We start from the raw sequence: 13,976 nt of genomic DNA, 5'->3' as shown, positions 1-13,976 counted from the left end.
CCCAGTTTCTCAGTTTTGAAGAGCACTGGCCATAGGAACCCTTGCTAGTGAAGGGTGGTTAAAGAGAATTAGGTCCTTTTGATGTCCAATCCAAAAGCTGGGAATCACTGAAGGTCTTTGGTGAGCAATTTGGCACAGTTGGTGAATCATTCTGGCTGCTGTAAATGAAACAGATTTCAAGATGGTGAAGACAGTGGCAGAGGCTGCAGAAAACATCACAGCAGCCAAAGCCCAAAATAAGTCAGTCCCAGCATTTTAACAGTATATATAGAAAAAGGGAATAGCTGTTATCAGGTCTTTTATTAGGGAGAAAATATCAGTTTTAGAAACAACCTGATGAGAAAGATTTAAACAGAAACAAAACAGTAAGGTAGGAGGCTTAAGACCAAGGGAAAAATAATGTAACCACTAAGAGAGGCAAAAGATGGGGAAATGAATGGTTGTTTTAAAAAAAAAGGCCGGGCGCGGTGGCTCATGCCTGTAATCCCAGCACTTTGGGACGCCGAGGCGGGTGGATCACGAGGTGAAGAGATCGGGACCATCCTGGTCAACATGGTGAAACCCCATCTCTACTAAAAATACAAAAAATTAGCTGGGCATGGTGGCGCGTGCCTGTAATCCCAGCTACTCGGGAGGCTGAGGCAGGAGAATTGCCTGAACCCAGGAGGCAGAGATTGCGGTGAGCCGAGATCGCGCCATTGCACTCCAGCCTGGGTAACAACAGTGAATCAAGAAAGAAAAGAAAAGAAAAGAAAAAAAAGAAAAGAAAAGAAAGGAAGAAAGGAAAAGAAAAGAAAGATCAGTGCTCTTTGGGAAAACGGATGATTCCAGGGTTTCAGGTCTGGAGCATCAGAGTATGGACAAGATACACTTAGAATATCTTATGCCAGAAAAGTAAGAAAGGTATTTGAGTTTACTGGGGCCATTTAAAAACTATACAGGAGACAAGGACAAACCAAGCACCAAAAAAGGATATTGACTGCAATGGACAGAAACAAATACATTAAGATTCATAAGTCATTAATGACACTCAAAAATAAAAACTGACTGGTTCTCACTGGAGGTGGTTAAAGCCCCAAACCATTACTCTGATAGCTGATAAAAGGAAAAAAATAAGACTTTCCCCTGTCTATCCTGCATGTTGTGAATTTCAGGAGACCTAAATAATTTGTGAGGGAAAGTTCTTGATAGACAGAATTCTAATTAACAAATGCAAGAAGGATGATGGATTTAGATCATCACCATTTTGTAACCGCTAATGAAAAGGATCTAGGCTACAACCATCTATGATGCTAAAATCATTAAGTAGAAGGTATACAGCTAAGTGACACTATCCAAACTCACAAATCAATCTTACCATCTCAAAAAGAGAGATATTCAGACATTATGTGTCTCACAATGTGATGCGATAGGTTTTACACAGCACCATCTATGAAGGTTACATGCCTTTGAACCTGAATCTAATCAAGCCTCTATATCTAACTGCCAGGTTACAGGAAACAGAGATAGAGGAACAAGTTAAACAACACCACAAGGAATCAGTCTAGACAGCAGGATATTCTATTGCACAAATGACTCACTCTCTTCTGCAAATCAATGGCATGAAAACGGGGAGGGGAAGCTGTTATAAAATAAAACAGATTTAAAATCCTAACAACTAAAAACAGCATGTGGATCTTGTTTAGCTCCTGGTTCCACCAATCATAAGTAAAAAGACATCTTTGAGAAAATTTGAATATGGGAATATTTTTTAATTATTGCTAATAGTTTAGGTGTGAAAAAGGCAAAGTTTTGCTGTTGTTTTTAATGTCCTTAACAGGATGTAAACTGAAACATTTGTGAGTAAGACAACATGATGTATAGGATTTTGTCTTAAAATACACTAGCCCCTACAAAAATGTATGGAGGGTGAAAATAAATGAAATAAGACTGGCAAAATGCTAATAACTGTTGAAGCATGGGTGTTCATTATACCATTCTCTCATAATCTGTGTCATACAATTAAAAAAATTAAAGGGTTCTGTCAGGAACTCAAGTTGTGCATTACCTTGCTACTGATTTTTAAGACGTAGTTAGGGCCCACCCACAATGCACAACTTAAGTCTTTCGTTTGTCCTAAAGAGGTGCCAAGAGTCTTAACCAGTATGCATGCTGAACACAGCTAGAAGTGACTGAACTGAGGAACCAAGGAACTCACGAATATTAACCAAATGACGCTTTGATTTTTTCATAGTAAGTTATAGCCTACAACATAGTGAAACCCCCAGTCACTAAAAGAAATAGGGAAAACAAAATAGCTAGGCATGGTGGTGGGTATCTATATCCCAGCCACTCAGGAGGCTGAGGTGGGAAGACTGCTTCAGCCCAGAAGGTCAAGGGTACAGTGAGCTGTGATCACACCATTGAACTCCAACCTAGGTGACAGAGCAAAACCTGGTCTCAAAAAAAAAAGCCTACAATGCACCTGGGTTGAGCAACACAACCCATGAAGAGCTTTGTTAATGTCAGTTGATGTCAGATTGTCCAGGTTTGTGGGAGCCCAAGGCAGCATGGACAAGGATTGCACATATGCCTAAATCAGATCTTGGTCAATACAGGAGTTGAAAACTCAACCAACTTATGTAATGCACAAAGCTGCATCTTTACTCATGGTAATGGATTTGTGTTAACTTATCCCTGAAGTCACACAGCTCCAGTGTAAAGGTATGGCCCATGAGACACGAAGCTGGTCTACAAAAAGAACCAAGCCATGATTTGTTTGCATTAGCATCACTACCCAATCCAAGGTGGTTAACCAGACAATCTCAGATGCTAACAAGTCACCAATGAACCAGTCTGGTACATATTCTACCTGTATCTCTCTTTCTTTCAAACCCTTTGTGTTATGGACTGTTATGTTTATGCACCCTACAAAATTCTTATGTTGAAGCCCTAACCCTCAATGTGATATTATTTGGAGATGAGGCTTTTGATAATTATTTAGGGTTAGACTAGGTCATGATGATGGGGCCCTCATGATGGGATTAGTGGCCTTATGAAAAGAGAGAGCCCAAGGGAAAACCATGCAAGGATATACAAGAAAGTGGTCATCTGCAGGCCAGGAAGAGAGCCCTCACCAGAAACTAAATCAGCCTACACATTGATCTCGGGCTTCCCAGCCTCCTGAACTGTGAGAAAATAAATTTCTGTTGTTTAAGCCACCCAGTCTATGCTATTTTGTTATGACAGTCAGAGCTGCCTAAGACAAGTACATATTTCACTTGTTTTTCTCCTCCTTTCAACCCCCTTCCTATCCTCTTCCTGGGGAAGATTCCAAAATCACAAAAGTGGTTCCCAGGCAGCAGAAAAGGGAAATAAATAGTCTTAAAAGTATGGGTTTCCAACATTGGAAAAACTGACAATCAATCTTTCTCCAATAAAAAAACTGGTCACGCACTTATGAAATGTGTTTGGAAAGTTCCAAAAAGAAGTAATACAGTATTAGAATCAAAAAAGGTTAATAAAACATACATTAGTTCAGGTAACCACATTCAGAGTAATTAAAAATAAAAGTAAATAGGTATACTGACAAGGTATACAACATCATCCCAGGCAGCAAGAAACATGAGTTTGAAAACAAATGAATACTATAGATCTATTTATACAGAAACCCTCAGCAATTCTTGTCACAGATTGCCTGCCGGCCCTCATGTCTTCAGTATTCTGTGCCATGAAAAAGTAACTGTCAAGGATAACAGGAACACAATTTGACCTACTTTTCCCTAGATTCTTGCGAAGTCTTTAACTCCGGTTCTTGTTTATTTCACCGCCACATCTTGGGACATATTTCCTCATTTACTTTGCAGACAATCCTACATGCCACATGTTAAGGTCACTTGTGGGCAATTCCTAAATTCTCTGGGTCACCGACTTTAAGAATGTCCCATCACACTCAGAAAATCTTCCAAGATGGACTTGGGATGGACCATTTTCCATCTGAGATGGAAAAAGTTGGAAAAGAGGAATGTAGCCTGGAGAAGCTGAAGACCTACATCAGTTCAGACCCTTCCCTACCCCAAAGGAGGAGGTATCAAAATAAGCGGCTCTCCCTCGCTCTCAAGTTTACACAAACCTATTTCTGAAAGAACTAGAAGTCTCCCAGTAAGGTCTTCTAAGACAGACAAGACTGTATTTCAAAAATTACAGCCAAAAGGGAAAGAAACTTACATTGTTGTGGCTTCTCATTAAAGACCACTTAATAATAAATTTTTAGAACCCACTAAAGGTGCCACCAAGCCCTGGTGAGTGGGGAAATCTGAGTAAGTCAGCTCTGTGTCCTGAGGGCCTGGCAGAGCCTCCTAGGTGGCTTCCTAAAGATCCCAGGAGACAATCAGCAGACCTTTCCTGCTTCTCTTAAAAACACAAAACATGCCTGACCTGCTCAGGTCATTAGATGCACTTAGAACCCAATGAGGGACACTCCTTCACCAGGAAATCATATCTGAACACACTATCAGGAAGTCAATATTTAAGGTTCTTGGAGGTGTGCACCCTCCTGCTCAAGAGGGTGTCCAGGAATATTAAGTACTGGAGACACTGGAACCCAGAAACTGGACGCTCACCCAAGAGCTTCTGACTCCTGGGTCTCCCCCTCAACGGTGGAGGCCACAAAACCAGTTCTGATGCCCCGATCTTGCAACGGGACCTCCAGAACAAGCACACACATCTCATGCGTCCTGCAAACTGGGATGCCACTCGTGGGGCCTGAAGCTTGCGGCTGCGACAGGGCTGGCTGGCTGTTGGACGCTGGACACCTGCCGCTTCCCCTCCGAGAAGAGGCAAACAGCTCTTCTTCCGCCCACGCCTGGTCCCGCAGCCTGAATCCCAGGGCCCTGGGGTTAAGTCAGGTGCAGCTTGGGAGGGGAGGGGGCTGGGGGGGGGGAGCGTCGCTCAAAGGGTGGCACCTCAAAACCCCGCAGTCTCGGGCCCCTCTTCAGCCAAGTCCGGCAGAAGGGCGCCCCTTCTACCACCTCCCCAACTTCCAGGCGTCCCCCGCAGCGGCCAGGGAGGTGGGCGCGGGCTCCACGTGCGCGCAGCCCTTGCCCACTCGGCCAGGGCTGGGCCACTCACCCGGCCCCCGGCGGCGCTCCGCTTCCTCCGCAGCGTGAGCCCGCTCCGCAGAAGCGCGGGCAGGTCCCTCAGCCGCGGCCGCAGCGACGCTGGCGGCTGCTCGCGCTCGGGCTCCCGGGCGCTGGGGCTGCGGCTCAGGGCGCCGTCGGCCACCACCACCGCCGCCGCGGTGGCCAGGGCCGGGCTCTCGCACGGCGGCTGCATCTTGACGGAGCCCACAGCCATCCTTATGCCCTGACGGCGCTGCGGCGCCGGGGGCTCCTCTCCACCGGGCTCGCCTCCGCGCGTAGTCCGCGCCTTCGCCAGGAAGCGAGAGGGCGCGACTGCTGCTCGGGCGCGGGGCGCGCTGCCAGCCGCTGCCCATTGGCGCGCGCCGCGGCCCCCGCGAGGCTCAGCCCCGCGCGCCTCCCCTCCTCGCTCTTCCCCTCCCCGCCCAGGTGCGCCGGCCCCGCCCCGCCGCCCTCTCGCCGGCGCGCTCCGCCTGGGACCTGGCCCCCTCTGATCTCCCACTCAGGACCCGGGAGGAAGAGGGCACCTTGAGCACCGGCTCCATCCACAGGTGCGGAATCCCCAGAATCTCCGTCAAGCCTGCTCTTCTGCCCTCTCCCTCTGTCCCCCTGCCCCTTAAGTTGCAAAGTCCTGCTTCACTTCACTTTTCCGAACAGCTAGGGGTTGACTTGGATTTCAAGTGTGTTGGGAAGTCGTCCGCCCTCCGGTGCCTTTTGCCCCTCATCGTAATCTTTACTCCTAGGAACTGTTTTGGCCAAGGAACTTCAAAATAGGCACGCTACAAGGCAAACACCATGAGGCAGAATTGCTTTGCGCTGACCCTTCTTGGCACACGCGTCCTTAAAAGACGAGGGGAGAAAACTTGTGTTGGTTATGATAGGTGTTGAGCAGAGTAGCTGCAAGTCTGGTGACCCGAAGGTGAATCTCTGTTAGCATGTCAGAACCTGACCTTCCCTGAAAGCCCGCTGCTGTGATGAATGTGCTTGGTGAACTGTGAAGGCCTGCGTGGTGTGAATCATTGTTTACACCCTTCCAGGAGGCAGGAATTCTGGATCACTGAGAGTGAAACTATTCCACTAGTGCCTTCAGCGCCAGGGAGGGTGAATCTTCACATCCCAGCTCAATCTGTCTTCAATGAGGGCCAGCCAGGGTTTTGACTTCTCATCAGTGGGGCACTGCCATCCTCATCTTTGTGTAACACTTAGAAGAGTTGAATAAGCTTATCGTATTTTTGAAAAATGACAAGTAAAGAATCACAGGCGGTCAGGGCCGAGTTGTTTTACGGTTGTGCCCTCAGCCACTCACATGGTAGATGCTTGGCAAATATGTATAAAAACATGCCATGTAACAAAAAAGGAAGAACAAACTATAACCTTTGCCCTTAAGGAAGGTAAGATTTAACATAGGAGTAGATAAACATCCAGAAAAAAAACAAAGATAATGCACTTGTACTCTCGCTAATTGCCAAGTTAAGTATGGGTAAGACCACTTAAGGCCACAGGAGAGAAAAATGCTTCTGGCCTGGGATGGGCAAAGCTAAATCCACGAAAGGAAGGAAGATTAAACTGCACCTTAAAGATGAGTAGGGAAGATTCAACTAGGTAGAAAGGAGGGTGGGTGTCCTTCAAGTAAGGAAGAAAAACATGAAAAAACACCAAGGTGGTATCACACAGAACTCACTGGGCACTGAAAATATGTCTTGCTAGTGAAGGGAAAGATGACATAACAAAGTAAGAGAAAATACCAGAATGGGTGCTGGTAACACACTGCAGGCCTGAAATCCTGCCACCTGAAGCTGTGTGTGTGAACTGGAAAGGACTCTATAATAGGACTCATTAGTCCATTACAGTTTCCAAATACCTATCACATGTATTTATCCAAGGCTGAAATTGCACTTGTATGTTACCATGTCAGACTCTATCAGTTTTTACCGTGTTAAAATATTTCAGCTGTAGTTGGTAATTAGTCATTGTCTTGAGTCCCAGAGTGCCACTTGCCCCCATACTCCCAACTTCCCCATGACATATGACTAAAGGGTGAACACCTGGCCCACTAGAAGCCCTTCAAGACACTCAGATTAGTGGGTGCTTGTGCCCTATCACCCCTGAAGACACCATTGAATCATACCATAAACCTACTCTGCTCCAAAATGGAACACATGTTCCAACTCCTGGTCCAAGTTCCTGGTCTTCATGCCCCTTCACACAGTTGCTCAATGCAAGGCCAAGGAGTTTAGACTTCATTCCATAGATTCTATGGGGCAGACCAAGTGTTTAAAGCTTATGGAGGGCCTTTATGGAATTGGTTTAAGTTAAGGTGATAAATGACAAATGCCATTTAGCCTCAGGATAAAAACAGGCAACAACAGGTTTTAGTAGGATGTGTAAACAGAGGAGCCATGTCACTATTTAGCTCAAATCAAGCAACCTTTACACTCGCTGTGCCCTCTGCCTGGAATAAGATTCTTCTGCAATGCTGTCCAACAGAACGTTCTGCAATGATGTGCATGTTCTGTATCTGTTTTGCAGCCACTGGCCACACGTGACTCCTGAGCACTTGAAACATGGCTACCAGGACTAAGGAACTGAATTGTTAACTTTCTTTACATTTTAATTCAAATAAATTTAGATAGCAGCATATGGCTAGTGGCTACCATATTAGACAGTGCAGTTCTAGAAATCCACATTTCTCTCAGTGTCTTCAGTTTTCAAATTCAAATGTCACCATTCCAGTGAGGCCTTCCATCACCATGTGATTTGAAATTGCAGTCTTTCCCATCTATTCCTTTCCTCATATGCTTCTCAGCGCCCCACAGAGCTTGCCACCATCCTTATTCTATATATTCACTTATTACTCTGCCTATGGTCTGCCTCCCTACAACTAAAATGTATATGCCATAAGGACAGGGCTTCTTTTCTCTTTTGTTCAGTAACTAGAACACATGAGTTGAATAATTAAATTATTTCATACACAAAAACTAAGTTTTCAAACAGAGCTTAAGTTGGATTTCTATACAAAATCTAATTTTGCAGTATTGAAAGCTTATAAAAATGTAAATCATATAAAAATACATTAGGATGAATAAGATCTAGTGTTAGAATGAATAAGATCTATCTAGCACAATAGGGTGACTATAGTTAACAATAATTTGCTGTATATTTTTAAATAACTAAAGGAGTGGAATTGAAATGTTCCTAACAGAAAGAAATGATAAAGGCTTTAGGTGATGGATAGCCCAATTATCCCAATTTGCTTTTTACATATTCTATCCCTATATCAAAACATCACATGAAACCCATAAATATGTACAACTATGATTTACCAATAATAAATATTTTTTTAAAACGTAGATCATATTTGTGCCAAAATCACACAAGTCAATGGGAACACTTGCCAGCCATTTGCAATTTTTCCTAGAGGATGGGGTACCAAAGCTGAATTTTACTTAAGAGAATGAGATCATCAAAGTCAAAGTGTGTGTAAAGACCCATGGTGAGAAAACACAAATTTTAAGGGCTATTTGCAGGCTAAGGAAATTGGAGAACAGGAAGATAGCTCTGACAATGAACTAGCTACAAAGTGATTAAGGCCTGAATTAGTTGTGAAAATGGAAACAGAAATGAGGGGTTAGATGTTAGAAAGTTCAAAAGAAGGCTCCTCAGGAATAGGAGCAGTAGAAAAATACTTCCCATAGTGTCACAGATTGTATTGTCCAAAGATGGACAGTTCAGCATCTCCTATCCCCCAAGCTCTTCTGCAATGTGATCTTGCCACTCCCCACGTAAAGAGATGGAGTTTCTCTCTCCATCCCTTTGAATTTGAGCAGACTTTGTGATATAGGAGTTAAGAAGAAATCACCTAGGTAAATTGCAAGGGTATGCAAGTCCTCCATAAGGTTTTCCTCCTTTTTAATGGAAAGCAGTCCCAAATCATTGTCTAACAAAGAGCAGCCTGTAAAGTCAAGCTGCAGACATGGACAAGCAAGCTGGGAGCTTGCACAAGTGAATGCCAGCAGGAAGTGGGTTTCTAGACATGTTCAAGATGGTGGCTCCATCTTCCCTTCTCTGCTAGCCATGTGTACAGTAAGGAACAGACAAGATGAGGCAGCCAAGGGGGGAATTCATTTGCATAATAAGATTAGGGTGAGGCAGCCAACCTTCCCTACGTGCTGATTGAACCAATCTGCAAGCCCTAGGTAAATCAGACACTGCCCCCACAAGCCAGACTATAAAATCCAGCACATCCACCACCAGCCAGTGTTTTCTGCTCATTAGACCCCCTTCTCTCTATAGAGAGAGATGGTTTTTCTTTCTCTTCTCTTCTGCCTATTAAACCTCCACTCCTAAACTCCTCATGTGTATCCTAAATTTTCCTGGTACAAGACGACAAACTCTGTATATGTACCCCAGACAATGTAGGCGCTTAACTTGTGAATGCTTTGGCCAAAAGAGTAAATAGAGGTGACTTCCTCTGTTCTGTACATAGCCCTTGGTTGGCCTGGCAGCTCTCACTTCCTGTAGTCTTGGATTGCTCAGCTTTGGGATGTGCCTACTCAGAACCTAGCCCCCTTGCAGGGAGAAGCCCAAGCCACATGGAAGCCCTGAAGAGTTTGTCTGGCAGCTGAGCTCCCAGTAAACAACCAAGATGAATTGCTGGCCATTTGGGAGCCACTTTGGACACAGTCCAGTTGAGCCTTCCAGTGACTTCTGCGCCAGTGATGTCTGACTACAACCATCCATAAGAAGCTCCAAAAAGAACTACCCAGCTAAGCCCCATCAACCTACCAAACTGTGAGAGGTGACCAAGTGATTGATGCCATCGAGTCTAGAGGTATTTGTTACATAACCAAAGATGACCAAGATGCATGGTTTTAAAAATGTGAAGAACATGCTCCCTTGTCAATGAAAAGGATGGAAATTTATATCCATTTTTGTACATGCATGAAGAAACTCCGGAAACTTTTTCAAGTCGCTGGAATTGGGCACATGAGGAAAGGAAAGGCAGGAGATTTTTTTTGTATTACTTTTTATATTTGTTTTTTAGAACATAGGAATATATTACCTATTTTTAAAAATAAAATTTTTAAAAATGGCTCCAGATTTAGATAAGTCAGAGTTTGGGGAAGCTGGTTTTGAGGGTTTCGTTTTATGTAGCAGTTACACCAACTAAAGCAAAGGGTACTCAGATGAAACTCCCACCAGCAAGAGGAGGAGGTGAGCTAGAACTGAAGAGAAAGCACTGGAGAAAAAGAGGTGCCAGTGTTGAAAATCACGATGGTAAACAGTAGAGCTAGAGCAGGGTGCTCGTGGAGAGAAGTAGCAGGGAAACTGTCCCTTGCTAAGCTTGAAGAACATGCTGCAGGTGACTTTCCATCCCCAGCTGTATGGAATTTGGGGCACTGACTCTTATGTCTTCTCTCATGTAATTTTAGTAGCTTCTCTCATTTGATTTTAAGAGAGCAAAAGGCAGATCCTTGCAGGAGAAACCCAAGTCTTCCCATGCTGCCTCTGCTGAGAATGCCAGACAGAACGTCTTGAGTACTTGATACTAACTCTATTTTTATGTTTTCTTATGGAATGAATATGCAATTGAGAGAAATGTAGCAAAATAAGGAAACATGTTTCCAACCTAAAAATGTTAAGCCTTATTCATTTTATTTCCGTTTTCAAGAATCATAAATGTAACTATCTGTTATCTGACTGTTCATGACAAACCTGTGCGACACTTGCTATTATTTTTGTAGCACATCATGCACTATGCATCATGCATGTATCCCCCTTGGGAATGATAAACCTTCTTTATATTGTTTGCCTCGGTGGCTCCAGCCAGAGACAGTGGCTGACAGGGATGGGTGCCAGATGGGGGATCTTCCCTATAAGTTCATCTGATATTCATTCACTAATAATCTTGAAACAAAGTCTGTCTGTTCATGCCATTTCATATGCTATTCACTACCACCATCCTAGAATTTTCTTTTTATAAAGTCAATTGTGCAAATTCACCAGGCCCTTTAGTACTTGGGACATTTTTGAAAAAAAAAAAAAAAAAATCTATATGGTTGAATGCCCAAGAAGACAGAGGAAAAGCGTGAAAGAGAACTACCTTAACCAACAGACAGCAAGAAAGCCAAGACAATCTTGTCCCTCCTTTGCTTGTGGAAATCTGCTCATCCTTATACAGGTCAAACACTATCTCCTCCTAGAAGCCATCTCTGTTCTTTCCATTTGGCATTAATCCTTCCTTGGTAAACTCCAGTGTTTACCTAAAATTATAATTCCACGTTTATCGCCTTTGTTACCGTAGTCTATCTCTGCATTTGAATTAAGTCAGATTTGCTCATCTGACCTATGCAAGATTATAAACTCTTTGAGGGCAGAAATTATTCTTCTTTGTATTTTCCTCTATCATCTAATACAGTGGGCTACCATATAGGAGATTATAAGCAAATAAATGCATGCATGAATGAATGCTGGATGGGTGAACAAATGAATGAACAAAATCATGATTAGCTAAACACTGCAATCCTAAATTAAGGAAAGCAAGACAGAGGTCTCAGCAGATGCATAGTCTCTAATGTTGTAGGAAAGTACATTATCCCATGGGTGATGGGAGGCTATAAATGGACACCAGATGGTGGCATGTTCAGATCAGCAGGGAACGAAGATGATTTTAGCATCAGTATGTAAAGTGCTTTAGAATAGGGAGACGCTGAAAGCCAGCAAAGCAGGTTACAGGATCCCAGGCATGAAGTATTAAAATGGTAATCCATAAGATCAAGTTCATGGAAACCTCTTCTGTGCTTTCTCTTGCTATTTGTATCAGTGCTCTGTGCACAGAATTTCTGTGCAAATTAAACAAAGTGGTGTTTGTAACACTGTTTGCAAACTTTAAAGCTCTGCACAGATAGCACTGCCATTCTTACAGGATTGAAAAGGAAGGGGCAAATGAAATGATGGCCTGGATAAATCAGAGCCTGGACCAGGAAAATAGGACAGAAAAGAATGGAAAAGGAAACAAGGATTCAAAGTCAGGCCCACACAGAAATTAGAAACCTTAAAGAATATGCTTTTCCTCTGTTTGTGAATGTTAAGCATTTGTAGCACTGATCCAAGCTAAATACAGAATGAGCTATGAGCAAACCTGTCTTAGAGGGTACTAGCAACATTATAAGAGCTCAGATTGGCTTCTGAAGATCTTGATCAGAAGACACAAATCTGGGCCGAAGTACACTGAGAGCAGCAGAAGGTGTCCCAAGTTCTTAAACATAAAGAAGCCTTTAGCTTAGAGAAGATGACAGCACTCAAGGAATGACAAGAGAATTGTTTTCAAATATTTTGAATATGTTGAAAAGGAACTGGACTCATTCTATGCAGAATTAAGGCCAAAATAGGAAACTACAGAGAAAAAAGTTTCTTCTCAACATAAGGGGTTTTCTATCCATTTAAAGTCATTTTTGAACCTGGAGTGGTCCCCATCCTTGCAAAATGGGAGCTTAGGCAGGATTTGGTGGGATTTTGTTTCATCAGATGGAGGATTGGACTATCTGTAGTGTCCTTTCTAATCAACGATTCAGTTATTTCACTGGCCCTAGTACATAATGAAGTGGTTAAAGGGCAGGGATTCTCAGACAGTGATCTGAGGATTCTGGACTTGCTCAAAACCCTTTCAGGATCTTGGTCTGAGCCTCTACCTTCTCTTCTAACACCAATACAACCAGGCTGTTGAGAAGATTAGACAAAATATGTGCAAAGACTCTAATCCATGAGGTGGCTTGTAAACTGTAGCCAGTGCACTTGCTTGTCTCCACGTTGCTGGTGCTGGAGTTATTTAATTCCCAGTGAGTCCCAGGGAAGCCGCATAACCTGATGAATAAACCGTGGTCTAGATATGATTTTTCAACAACTTTCTTTTCCCACATATTCCACACTCTAGGCAAACTCCAAATCTTCGGATGGGTATTCTTGAAGCACTTTCTTTACTGCCAACTATCAAAGTATAACTTTTTCATCCCTCATACTCTAAATCCAGTTGTAGGGAAGTAGAACAGACATTGAACATAGAGTTGAAAACCCTGAATCAAGCCTTACATTTATGATTTATTAGCTCTGTGACTTTAGCCTAACACTTCAGTCTCTGAGCCTGTTTCCTTATCTGTAAAATAGAGATAATAAAACCCAACTTTCAGGTGGTTATGAAGGCTAAAGTAAATGATGCCTGTGATGCCTGTGATGGTTAACCCCGCTAACTATCAGTGTCGGTGGCTGTTAATAAATCTCACCTCTTCTATGTTCAGAAGTGGTGTAAATGAAGAAAGAATTCACAATGGATATTTAATCAAAATAACATACACACATACACATTTATTGGACAGTCATATGAAATTTGCATATCTTTTTACAAGCACGCAAACTCTGTGAACAGTTTTGGTCAATCTCCCAAATTTGTTTTCCTATTCTTCAGCTTCATATCAAGCCCAATAAGGAGAAACACTAAAGCTTATGTAAATGCTTTATAAACGAACGTACTTGAGAGGTAATATTGATAAGAGGAGCAACGAAGAAAACAATGTGACACTCATCTGATTCTGTGTCTACAACCGGTTTAGAGAGGAAGGGCTAAATGAGGAGACACCTGAAGGGCTAATAATTCCTAACTGCTATTAACAGAGCCGAATCTGTTATTTTCAGGTGCTCTATTATGTCAATTCATTCAGAAATGGGAAAAGCTAGCTAGGCATGGTGGCTTCCGCCTGTAATCCCAACACTTTGGGAGGCCAAGGTGGGCGGATCACTTGAGGCCAGGAGTTTGAGACCAGTGTGGCTAACATGGTGAAACTCCATCTCTACTAAAAATATAAA

At 43.2% G+C, this 13,976-nt stretch overlaps 1 protein-coding gene across 4 annotated transcripts in view; it reads right to left on the bottom strand.

Moving 5' to 3' along the window:
- The window catches only part of RAPGEF5 (Rap guanine nucleotide exchange factor 5), a 261,457-nt gene extending 255,999 nt beyond the window's left edge, over nt 1-5,458 (bottom strand). For all 4 annotated transcript variants that reach the window (XM_035253670.3, XM_035253669.3, XM_017975260.4 and 1 more), the window contains exon 1: nt 5,110-5,458. In XM_035253670.3, the coding sequence (XP_035109561.2) occupies nt 5,110-5,334 (225 nt within the window). In that variant the 5' untranslated portion in view covers nt 5,335-5,458. The remainder of the gene's footprint in view (nt 1-5,109) is intronic.
- Nucleotides 5,459-13,976: the final 8,518 nt, after the last annotated feature.

Source organism: Callithrix jacchus, chromosome 11 (genome assembly GCF_049354715.1).
Source record: "Callithrix jacchus isolate 240 chromosome 11, calJac240_pri, whole genome shotgun sequence".
NCBI classification, from domain to species: domain Eukaryota; kingdom Metazoa; phylum Chordata; class Mammalia; order Primates; family Cebidae; genus Callithrix; species Callithrix jacchus.
The sequence above is the reverse complement of the archived record's forward strand: the minus strand, read 5'-3'. Positions and strand labels throughout refer to the sequence as shown.